The sequence below is a fragment of the Eufriesea mexicana genome, unplaced genomic scaffold (genome assembly GCF_001483705.2).
Source record: "Eufriesea mexicana isolate 0111107269 unplaced genomic scaffold, ASM148370v2 scaffold474474897, whole genome shotgun sequence".
NCBI classification, from domain to species: domain Eukaryota; kingdom Metazoa; phylum Arthropoda; class Insecta; order Hymenoptera; family Apidae; genus Eufriesea; species Eufriesea mexicana.
The window spans coordinates 17,962-30,624 of NW_016907931.1; the positions used below are offsets into that span (position 1 = coordinate 17,962).

The 12,663-nt window shown below is 37.2% G+C and overlaps 3 protein-coding genes across 3 annotated transcripts; 1 reads left to right on the plus strand and 2 right to left on the minus strand.

Moving 5' to 3' along the window:
- Window positions 1-190: 190 nt before the first annotated feature.
- On the minus strand, window positions 191-2,357 carry LOC108545894 (kelch-like protein 5). Its single transcript, XM_017897715.1, has 8 exons — window positions 2,243-2,357; window positions 1,848-2,161; window positions 1,634-1,729; window positions 1,358-1,547; window positions 907-1,294; window positions 627-839; window positions 358-529; window positions 191-268 (listed from the first exon to the last, which is right to left on the minus strand). Exons 1-8 carry the CDS (start codon window positions 2,340-2,342, stop codon window positions 191-193), a joined length of 1,551 nt encoding a protein of 516 aa, XP_017753204.1. The 5' UTR covers window positions 2,343-2,357.
- Window positions 2,358-4,219: 1,862 nt separating this feature from the next.
- On the minus strand, window positions 4,220-7,205 carry LOC108545885 (mucolipin-3). The gene is made up of 4 exons (XM_017897703.1): window positions 7,108-7,205; window positions 6,737-7,011; window positions 5,942-6,227; window positions 4,220-5,819 (listed from the first exon to the last, which is right to left on the minus strand). Exons 2-4 carry the CDS (start codon window positions 6,877-6,879, stop codon window positions 4,356-4,358), a joined length of 1,893 nt encoding a protein of 630 aa, XP_017753192.1. The 5' UTR covers window positions 6,880-7,011; window positions 7,108-7,205; the 3' UTR covers window positions 4,220-4,355.
- Window positions 7,206-8,159: 954 nt separating this feature from the next.
- Ktl (BTB/POZ domain-containing protein Ktl) lies at window positions 8,160-9,934 on the plus strand. Its single transcript, XM_017897726.1, has one exon. The coding sequence runs from the start codon at window positions 8,676-8,678 to the stop codon at window positions 9,426-9,428; it is 753 nt and encodes a 250-aa protein (XP_017753215.1). The 5' UTR covers window positions 8,160-8,675; the 3' UTR covers window positions 9,429-9,934.
- Window positions 9,935-12,663: the final 2,729 nt, after the last annotated feature.

Sequence of the window (12,663 nt, forward strand, 5' to 3'; positions counted from 1 at the left end):
ATCAAATAGAGTACAAATATCAGTTTGCTGTGTTGAAACACTATGTCCTTAAATATAAATTTATTGACAAAAATAACGCTACTTTTATAATATAGTAACATTAATAAATTTTTTTTTTTTGAGATTTTCAGTTAAAATACTTCAGCTTAGTTTTGAAATTCCATATTTGAGCATATGTAGGACTTTGCCACTAATCAAATGTAAAACCACTTAAGTTTTTTACAACAACACACGGAGCTCCTGCACGACCAGCATGTAAGGGTGCAACCTTAAAATATATTATTTTGTAATGCAAAAATATTAGTAAAGTTTTCTTAAATATTTTACTGTTAAATATTTATGTAAATTGATTCTTACCGGTTCCCATTCATTAAGGTGTGGAACATATGCTTCGACAAGTGTGAGATATTGTTGACCATCATAACCCCCTACTGCCATAAGTCTATCACCAAGCACACACACACCAACTGCATCTCGCGGCACACTCATTGGGGCTACCATAGTCCACGTATCTGTTTTAGGATCATACCTAATAATTGTAATATGTATATATTAATCTCTGACTTTATATGTACGTCAGTGTCCGTAATATAATCAACCTATTATAGATTTATTAAATGTATAACCTTTCGACACAATCAAATCTGCTAGCATTAGGATTATTGGAAGGTGCATCATGACCACCCAATGCATAAAGACATCCATTTACTACTCCTACACCCACACCACCTCGTCGCTTTGACATTGGTGCACATGGTGTCCATTTATTTGTATGTGGATCATAACATTCCACAGTATTTAAACATGAACTTATATCTCTTCCACCTACAGCATACAGTCTGAACATATGCATATAGGGTATATAATATAGCAACTACACACATACTACATTATTTAAAAACTTACTTATCATTTAAAACAGCAACACCAACTGTGGATCTTTGTATAGACATAGCAGAGACTGAACTCCATTGACGTGTAGCTGGGTCCCACCTTTCAACAGTATCAAGGAAGCTCCAACCATCATGACCACCAACTGCATATAAAGGTCCTCCTAACACAGCTACTCCTAATCCATGCCTATGAATATTCATGGCTGGTAGTGTACTCCAAGTGAAAGTTGAAAAGTCAAAACATTCTACTGTATTTAATGTTTTTAACCCATCTCGTCCACCAGCAATTATTAACTTTTTATCAACAACAGCAGCACCAAATTGAAGTCTTTTACCACTCATAGTAGCCATAAATTTCCAAGCATTATCACGTAAAAAAAATGCATCTATAGAAGTAGCACCTAACAAAAATAATAATAAACCAATTAAATGCATATTTTACCATTTATTCTAAATGCATTTACCCTTATTAGCATCCATTCCACCAATAGCTAACATATGACCCACAGTGGCTTTCCTAGCTTTTGTACGTCCAGATTGAAGTAATGGTCTACGTTCAGGTAAAAGATGATACTTAAGTGCCTCCATAACCAACTCCTGTGCTACTCTTTGATCTTTGAATATTTCATTGCTTTCAATATTATCTGCAATAAACTATGTAATAAAGTTATAAATAATATGATAAAGTTTATTTGAATTATTATATAGCTTCTACACATGCATAAAAATGTTTAGCTTACTGCAGGTGATAATAGGGGTAACTTTACAAGGCTCAATAACTTGCTTGCATCTTTACATCTATTTTCTGGATCATATTCCAACCATGTCATAAGTGCCTGAAGATAATAGCAGCAATGTTTATAGTTACATACATTAATCGGACATAATTTTTAAAAATTAAATTCTTTAGTTATATTAATATTTTATTTACATGTACATAATGGAAAATCATACATGAAAAATAGTTTCTTCTGACGGAACATTGAGATCTTCAGACTCTAAAAGTTTGGCAACATCATTGGCAGATAATAATAAAAATTCTTGATTTTTTGTAACTTCCATAAAATGTTTTGTTGTGTATGCATGAGCATGTTCTAACAGATCTGAGCAACCTTGTGTATCTGCAAACATCCTTATTCCTAAGCAATTACTTGGATGAAGTTGTTTTCTAAGAAATTGACAACAAGCCTTAACAACTGGATTTAATTGTAGTAAACATGCTGTTGCTAAAAGAGTTTCTACACTATCTTCTCTTAATTCTATGCAACCTATGTTTAAAAATATAAAATTCAGTTTTTCCATATTCATAAGTGTTTAAAATAATCACATTGCTTTTTATAAAATTATACCTGTGTAACAATAACAAACCAAAGTCCATAATGCATCTCCATCTACACCCATTAATTCGACTTCATTTTGAGCAGATTCTCTCAACGAACTAGTAAACATGGCAGCAAAATATTCTGAACTTGCACTAAGTACTAAACGATGTGCAGGAAAACGCCTTTTACCTAAATAAAAAATAAAACAGTATTTCGTATATTATTTAAATAATTATAGGTCTCTTGCATTGATTTAAAATTGTATGATTTATTGTTTAGTAATAAATATCATTTAAAGACAAAGGAATCCATTATTTACCTGCAATTAATATGACATCTGTCAATTGTTTCTCGTGTAAATATTTTTCCATAATTCTAAGACTATTTTCCGCATGCTTTGACATACGAAAATTTTCATCTTGTGAAACAGAAATACTGGATACCATACTCGAGATACTATGTTCACTGGCAGACGCTTCTTTGTTTGAAAACAGGAATTCATGCTCGGCTTTGTTTGATCCTGCTCCGGTATGGCTTATTCTCGACATTTTTGCGCAAAATGGTTTTGATAATTATTTTTGTGAGAATACCACGTTTAATTTCCCTAAGGCACTTTATTTCGTAAAAGTAATTTAATTTTCATGTGATCGACACTGCCGTACACTCAAGTTTGACAATAACAGAGTGTTGACGCCACGCTTCACCTTGGCAGTTCAAGATGTAAAATTGGATGTAAACAGTAAATCGCGTTTAGGTACGGTCAGTGACCAGCTCTGTTCGTTTCTTGGGTCAGTGCACTCTGTTTACCAGTGTTCTGTATGAGATGAATTCGAATAAAAAAGACTAATAATATATTTGAAATCGTAATAAATGACCCAATTTATATTTAAAGTTATAATAAAATTGTACATTTATGTTTCTTGCGAACAAATAAAGTTACATTTTCTCTTTCCTTGAACAAGGATAGAATGAAAGTGAGAGTATCTATTTCATAATAAAAAATACATTGAAAAGAAATGTCAACAGATTTGTACATAAATTAAAAAATTTATTAATATCTGAACTTACTGATATTATTGTAGTGGCAAATTTAGAGCTTGTAAGTGATTCATATATACAACTCTTAAGTATATTTTTTAGGTTATATTATTTCAATATTTTATCGTATGCTAAATAATATTTAAAAGTATGTATTGCGATTATATGACTCAACGAAAATATAAATGGTTTTACATGCTTCATTCCAATATAATATAACGTAGAGGAAAATAAAGAAAAAATATTAAGTGGTCAAAAAATTATAATTTTATTTATTCTATATTATATTATAAATATATTTCATTATATAACACATTTTTTTTTACTGTTTATTTCTATTAAGAAAAACATATTTCATTTCGTTAATAGTATATGAGTATCAAGGTATCATATACAATACACATTGTATAAAATACAATATATAAAATTCCATAAATGTACAAATATGCCTAAGTTACAAATTTCAACTCATACCTAATAAAACCTAACAATACTCTACATTTTTTTTTGTTTCTTATTGTAACTCTAAATTTTATCATATTATTAGCAGAAATAACTTTTTCTTATATATACTTAGTTATATATTTAAGTAATTTTGCTTAACTTTTTAAAAAACAATTATTAAAAATTCATGTATATATAAAACTGTGTATTATTTGCATTATTTACTTTGGCATATTACAGTTTTGTTTATACATGTGAATGTTTCTTCATAAGAAGAGATCATGTTTGTATTAATGTATGTTCATACATTGCACTAAAATAGTTTTCGGCAGAAACGATTTTTCTAGAATTATTTTGGATACACTAATACTTTACATACATAAATAATAACAACTCAGTTATTTTTATTATTATTTATGTTTCGTTCCTATATGCCGAAATGTTTTATTATGCACTAACAAAGATAAAACGAATTATTTATCCTTATTAATATTTATATAAAATATAAAAATGGCACACAATTGCAGCGTTTAAGAAAAGAAATGCAACATAGTAAATTTTACAAAAAATACTTCATTCAACAAAATTGTCATTATAATACCGAATATCTGCCATGGAGCCATAATATTTATTTAACATATCATTATTCTTTAGTGCACTATATACAGATTGCTCCTCCACATGTTTGTTCTGATTGTGTTGAATATTCCGAACCTGATGTTGGGAATGACCCGTAAAAGAACTTTTTTCGACAACAACAAAAACGATCTAAAAGTTCTGATAAATCGCTGCTTTCAGAGTTGTCTCTATAAAGGCCACTAGACGCTTCATCTGTACATGTCGCAATAAAAGTTTGCAAATCATTTTTTGGGAAACCATCGCGATAATAGATTTTGATTGTATCATAAGCGTCCATTATCACAGAAATAAATAAACTTAAAATCACATATATAAACAATGAAATAAATGTATATAAGTATATTCTAAAATACCACCATAGCATTGGTGACATAAATGATGTTGACGAAAATGTGGCAAACATGTCATCCCCATTAATGAGAGCAAAGAGACATTCGGAAGTGGTGGCGAGTGATCTAAATTTCATATGATACGGGCCTAAAATTAACCAGCCACAGAATGTGAAGCCAGCATAAATAAGAATTGCACATATTAAAAATCGTGCTACCTTAGGAGCAGCTTTTTTCAAAGTTAGAATTACGACGTTGTACGTCTTAAAGAAACCAAGGTATCTTAATACACCGAACCAAACGAGTAAATTTCCCGTACCGAGAAATATGCTGCAGATATTCCAATGATCACTACCAAATTGTTTTCGTTCAATTCGTTCTTTTACAGCTGAGCCAATGATAATTAAAAGATCATTAACGATAATCATGACGTACCATAAATTTAAAAATTCTAATCTTCCTTCAAGGCTCAATGTCTTACCATAGGCATTTTTAAAAAACTTCATGGTTTCAAATTTTAATAATTGTGCTCTGTATATAGCTCTTGAGCATAAAGCGAGAGATGTAGAACAAATAAATATTACAAATACATTTAACAATGTTCTTAAGGTCGATTCAATACGACTATCTGTTATATAACGTGTATCACCTTTACATTGCAGCCTTTTTGGTTCAGTATCTAATGAAAGTAACATTTGACCATCAAAATCACGATTATCAAAATGGATTTTTACAATAAACTTATAGCAATCGGGTGGTGTCATAGATCCTGCAGCCTTCAAATTGACTGTTTTTAAAGCAAACATTAAATGAGCTCTAACAAGTGCCGAGAAATTTACATTAATGTTTTGTTCTGATAATAACAGCTCTATGGTACCAAATTCATTATGAAACTGGTGGGTTATATTTATGCAAGTTTCTATGATTTCTTTATCAAAAACATAACTTTCATTAAAACCAAATATAATACCTTCTTTATATTGATACAAACATAAAACAGCTGGACTAATCGAGTTGTTTTCGGCAGTATATGAATAAGATCCAATTGCATTACTAAGATTATAATAGCCATCTAAAGCATAATCAATTGTCCTATAGAAATCATCTCGTTTATAAATTGCCAAAGGACCTGTTACAGGTGGATAAGCTGGTACCTGAAAGTAAAAATTATTAAATATATAATATAAAGAAATTTTATATTTATTAATTAATGTATTTCAATGTCAATAGTTATATCGGCATTATTTAAAGAAATAACTGCTAAGTAACAGGTTACCTCTAGACTGGAGTCCCATCCTCTGAGAAACAGATGCGAGAAAGCTATTCGATTATCCCAAGTATAATTTACATGTATGTAGTTGTTATGCGCAAATAGGCATAGTTGTATCGTCACCAATAAAATTTTAATGAGTTGTACAATGAATTTATATGGAAAACGACGTTTTGCTTGCCATTTTTCAATAGGGTTCATAAAAAAGAATTTAAGTTTTCTACGCATTTTTTCTTCAGCAAATAATGTCATATTACAAACTGGCTCGTCTGTTATAGTTGATCGGCGATGACTATAAGCAAAAAATATAGGCTATTTTGTAATTTAAGTAAAATATACCAAAATGTTATGGTAGCACTTCTATATTTAATGGATTCGGTACAACCGACTCCTTCAGACCATGGAATTAACGACAACAGTATTTTTTGCTTATATACAGAAAATTTAAAGAAATACATTCATTACTCTATCATATTAAGTGCTTGATTATTCGCTCAATATAGATTATTTGAAAGTAAATAGTTTTTAAAATGTTTTATACCTTGTTTTATCTGAAGGACGTTTTATCTTCTTCGTGACATTGAGTACAAGATTTAAAAAAAAGTATAGATTTTATTACCACTAACTGAATTTAGCGAATTAAAAATATTTTCGGAAAAGTACTTGAATGATGATATTACCGTATTTGAGAAATATGATGTCAAGTATAATATTCCACGAATGATGAGAAATTATAAATAAAAATGAAATTGCGATTACTGTCACGAATGTATCTACAAATAGTGCGATAAGTTTACGAACCTTGGACTGATTGTATGTTCTTTAAGTCGTTGATTTTCACCAGCTTGTTCATCTCCGCTGTCAAGTCCATTACTCCAGGAATGATTTCTAAGTATGTTACCTCTGGATTCTTCCCTGACATTTCTTTTTCGTGACTCTGACATTTCTCGTTCGGATCTCGTTTTTTTGGAACGACAGTCAGATTCAAACTATTGATCAAAGATGGTTTATCCCGCGGAATTGTCGTCCCAGTTTCCGATGGACGAAGAAAGGGCAAGCTGTTCACATATGTTGATCTGCGTAACAACACAAGTAAAATTATAACGTGACATTAGTTTCCGCCGCGGGATCATATTTAGCGTAATGTAAGAAAAGCAATGCTTGTAACGTACTGATTTGTAATACGCAATAAAAGGCGATTGCAATGATTTCACATCGTTAACAACGGCCATCGTTGGCCATCCAATTCACGCACTCAGCTTGACTGATTGGCGCGCTACTTCGGCCATTTGTGAAACTAGTTGATCAGAGAGTGGGGATAAGTGATTGGGAGAGCGCTAATTGTTCGATGACGAAATAAAAGTGTTGATCGCAAATTTTCGACGTCACGTTTTTTATACTTTTATAAGAGTGTATAACTTTATCGCGTATAAAAGTGAAATAACATGGAAGTGATAAAAAGCGGATAAACAAAATGCTTGCAAGGTTGGTAAATGTTCACCGATCATTTCTTTCGACTACGTCGAAAAATTTAGCCCGATCTATCGTATATATTATCCAGAACCTATATAATTAATCAAACGTAAAGATTTGATTTTACTTTCGTATCATACCTCTCTCTTTATACATAAATACATACATGTATATAATAGGAAAGCAGTAGTTCGCATAGTAAAAGTCTAACGGTAATTGGTATTTATGTTTAATGTAGCTTGACAAGAAATTACCCAGCAGCACTTTCTTACCCAGCAGGCACTTTCCCGCGTCTTAGGTCGGTTTGTAACAATGGCGGAACTTGTAAACGTGAGAAACCGAGTCGACGCAATCAATTATCAAACGCCGAGGAAACAAGAGTACAATTATACGGGGAAAAGGAATCACGCGATATTCAAAGGTAAGTGGACAACGGCATTTTTTTCTTTTTCTATGTTACTCGCTGTTCGCGAGTAAAATGAACCACGATATGTCGCTGAGCAAAATTCGAAGCAAACGAAGCGGGATCTCAAAGCGTGATCGGCCGATGGAATATAACGTGATCAATTACCAGAACACGAGTGGAAAAAGGGTATTTCGTTGTCACGATAGCACGCGGATGCTCCGCGTGCAGTGATCGAATGACAAGGGGGTGGTGCGCGCGTTTCGCCATTCGCGGATCGGCGCGCGTTGTCGGTGCACCTTCTGCGCCAGCGTATCAGGTTTCGCAACACACACGAGTGGTGCGTCCTGCCGCGCGCGCCAAGTGCCAAGGAGAGGAAGCGCAGCGACGGAGCCGAGCTAAGCTCGGCTTTCCTCGACCGACCGTAGGCGCAGTCTCTCATCGTCAGTCTTTCTCGTCTTCAGCTTCGAGAGAGCACGCTTTCGGGGTCAGATCTGTCTTGGAGTGTGTCAACCTCGTCTCAACCCTCAGCTGTCCTCGGTCATTGACCCGATACATCGGCCCGTTCTCGCTGTTCACGCGATCTCTCACGGGGTGCTGTGTGCAGTGTGGTCTCGAGAAGTGTTCTTTGCGGGGTGCACTCGGTATCGTCGCACAGGCGAGAATAAACACAGGGATTTCGTGCGCATATACGTTGTTTCCCCTTTTTCCACTGGTCATTGTCATCTCGTTATATATCGCATCTCCTCCCCCCTCTCCCTTCCCTCTCCGTACTTCATTGTTTTCACGCATTCGCTCGCCGCTGATTCGAGTCGCACCGCGCGGCTGTACACGAGACGAGTCTATCAGAGAAGCGTCAGAAGCATGGTGGATCAACAGCAGACGGACCAGCAACAGGAAGCCGTGCCAAGCGTGGTGGAGTTGAACGTGGGCGGTGTATTTTACACCACCGCTCTCACCACCCTCACCCGAGAAGGCGATTCTCATCTGGCCGCTTTGTTTTCGGGGAAAACGCCGGTAGAGAAAGATGCGAAGGGGAAATATTTCCTGGACCGTGACGGGGTACTATTCCGTTATGTCCTCGATTTCTTGCGCAATCAGGCACTGGTTCTACCGGAAGGGTTTCGAGAGAAGGAAAGATTGAAACAGGAAGCGAATTTTTACGGTTTGCCCGGCTTGGAACGTGCCATTGTGGAGAACGGCAAGTCTTCCGGTTCCTTGACCTCTTCCGGGAAAAGAGCATCCGGATACATAACGGTCGGTTATCGTGGAAGCTTTGCGTTCGGTCGCGAGGGTCTCACGGATGTAAAATTCCGGAAGCTATCGAGGATTCTTGTATGCGGCCGCGTGGCTCTTTGCAGGGCCGTGTTTGGGGAGACTCTAAACGAAAGCCGGGATCCGGACCACGGTACCACGAATCGTTACACCTCCAGGTTCTTCCTCAAGCACAGCTCCATCGAGCAGGCTTTCGACATGCTTCAAGAGCAAGGTTTTAAACTGGCCGGTAGCTGCGGCTCTGGCACAGCTGGCGGCAATTCGGAACAACTGAAACCCGGAGTGGATTCCGAAGAGAATCGTTGGAATCATTACAACGAGTTCGTTTTTGTTCGCGAATAAATAGCATACTTCGGTCTTCCTTGGTCTGAATTAGCTAAACGAGTGGGCTGTTGAGAATAGTCGATGTCCTTTTGACGCGATCGACGAAGATCCAGTCCCAGCTTTCAAATGGAATTCTCCGATTTTTTCGTCGACGTCGACGACACAGAGGAATTGCCTTCCTGAAGACTTTCCTTTTCGAACTGAGATCGCAACCGGTAGGGTAAAGAGTAGATGAACTTTTTTCGTCGTTGCGCCACCACTGTGCATGTACTATTCAAATTCATTGAGCTATAATAGAACGGTAATGCCAGGAATTCCTTTTTCAAATGTTCTTCGCTCATTTCTTCCACGAATAGACCTGGAAAGGATGTTGACGGTAGAGGCACGTAACGTTCTCACTATTTGAATGAAGTTCGTCTGCAAACGACGAGGGGATCTTTGTTGAAATTAGCAGACTTGTCTCTAGCACGTGTATTTCAACGCGGTGTTGAACGTCGGTCGAAGCAGTTCGGAGATGAAACAAGGCCGGGTTCATCTTGCTTAATTCTGCGGTAATTGGCAGTAGTACAAAGACCAAAGAAACTTGGAAGACGACGGAGGGTATTATAACACTGGAGCGTCGGGTTTTTAGAAGTTTGTTTCATGGTTCGACTAGTCGAAGAGGAGCGTGAAAATTTCATCGACTCGAGAAACAAAGGCTTAAATCGTAAGAGTCGAAGAGTCGAACGCAAAACGTGTTGGATAACGAAGAAAATCGATGTTTGATCGTCAAATTCAGAGAAAGTTTTAAACGAAAGCCCTTTCGATCTTTTTTCCCCGTTTCTTTCTCGAGATTCAAATGTATTCACCACGCATCTACAGTTCATTCTTCGCGCGTAACCGTTCGTCCGCTGAATACTATATTATTCCAGTTTGAATCGAAAAAGTTTCGCTTCGGGAAATATGATCTAGAAGTTCGGCATTGACGATCAGAGACTCTTTGAAAATATTCTCCGCTTTCGGTATTGTTTGAGAAGAACCGGCGGGACGTCTCGAAGGGGCAGAACGAGATGCGAACTGCGTTCCACGCGTTTCTTCCGATTTTCGCTCGATATCATATCATCGATACACCCCGAAGAGGGATCTCCAGGGAGAAACATTAACGAGACCAAGTAGCGTAAACCAATCGATAACCCGATGTGTCTGACATTGAAATTATTTTCAAAAGGGGTAAACGAAGCTGTCGAAGAATCTAAGATTTAAGGATTAACAGGGTGTAGACCCGACATTTCTCTTCCAAAGTATCACGATAACGCAACTCTCGTTCATCTCTATCGATGCATACTATTGTCATCTCGACGAGCTGAAAGGAAAACGGGAATGATGGATTCAAGATTCAGCTTCAAACAACGCTGGTCGACTGTTCGAAGTTGAACTTGATAATGGACAGTTTGCTTGTGTCGCACTGGACCGGGCCTCGAGTGTACGTATCGTGCAACGTAGATTATGTGTACGTACAAGCCAACAACGGTGTTAAACACGTGTTTAAGCGGCTCGAATAACGCGTATGTTGAACGCCTCTCTTAAACGATTCTTTGTTAGATTCTTATTAAAGATAATATGCGACTGGTCTTCGTTTTCGCGTGCATAAAGCTGTACGGTGTAAGTAACACAGGAACACACAAAGCTTTCGACGTTGTCGTGTCGCGTGTAGTATGTCTGGCGCATCTCTTGCAACACGTTAGGCGGAAATAGTTGCAATTTCACTCGTCACAGTGAATAATCTAGGTATTCTCGTGTCTTTCACCGCGTATAAGTCAAAACCGATCGAATTCTCCTCAATTCGGCTGGAAACCGCTGGTCGTCTTAAACGGTTCGATTAATTCGCGTATAGACCGGGCAACGACAAAGTTTTTCTATGGAATAAGCTGCGGTTCGATTGTTTACTGGTGGGAAAACGAGTAGGATGAAACTGCCGTCGGCGACGATGCGACGGACAGACGAGATTTGAATTCTCTCACGAGTTTTCCTTTCTCGTTCGTGGAAACAACTTCTAGTTAAAGCAGACTAGACAGACGACCAAATTCTCTAATTTTACTTGCCATTTTATCCGGAGACGGTTATAATTAGCTTTTGGTATCTCGACATTCCGGTAAAAATTCAGAGTTAAAAATTCTTCCCCTTCGGACGATTTAGATAATTAATAGAGATAGCGATGCTAGCGACTAGCAAGTTGGCCGATGAAAATAATTCACGATAGATCCATCGGATCGCAGAGTTGTCAGTGTACAGATTTTTCCGCCAGATTCTTCCGGAGCCTCGGCAATCTTTCAGGATAAACGACCGCGATCGTGTCAAGATTAAGTAAACGGTTCCGCTCGAGAAAATTCAAATATCCAGTCTTAGCGGGGATGTGCGGAAAAAAGGGAGAGAAGTGAAGGAGAGGAGAGGGAAAGAATTCTCCCTATCCGACTATCTCGCGTGTTTTTCTGTTTTCTATATCAAACTGAAGGCGCACAGTTCGAGTTGATACGGTTTCTACACGACCGTTTTTCCCGTAGCGAGACAATCTTATCGTCGACTCACGCGAACATAGATTCCTTTCTTCCGGCACACTAGTTCTTATTAGATTCCGAATAGAAATATTTACGACGTCGTGTTGCGTTTGCTCCAAATCGACCGGTCGCGACCACGGATGCGAGTATCGACGTACGTTCGTACAGACATCTCGAATGGACTTGCAAAATAGCAGGCTATAACGTAAAAGCGTAACGCAGCAGTGTGGTGTCGCGAATTCGTATATCTCCAAGTCAAATATCGTCGAGGAGAAAAAGGAGAAGAAAATAGCGATCCACGCGGTTGCCTGTTGATCTGTCATTAACGTATTCGCGAAATAAGCCCAAACCCTGCGTACTCTTTCTCATTAAAACTGTCTAGTTCTATAATATTTCTAATATTTCTCATCCTTCCTAATCGTTCCTTTTTGTCAAATCGCAAAAGTCGCGTTGGAAGCACAATTCGGATAATCGGGTGCAGCGCATATGTAGCTGAGCAGCAAATGCGTCCATAGATACCTCCATCGAAATGGACGTATCCACGGGCGAATTTCGCGATTCGTTTTCATTTCAATGACACGTTTATGGAAATGCCAGTCGTTCGATCTTGGACAATTTTCTTCTGCCTCGACTTTCTTCGACTTTACACGGTATTCCTGATACCGCCAGTCCGGCTCTATTTATAAAATAGCGCGGTGGTCGTTGAGCCATTTGGTTCA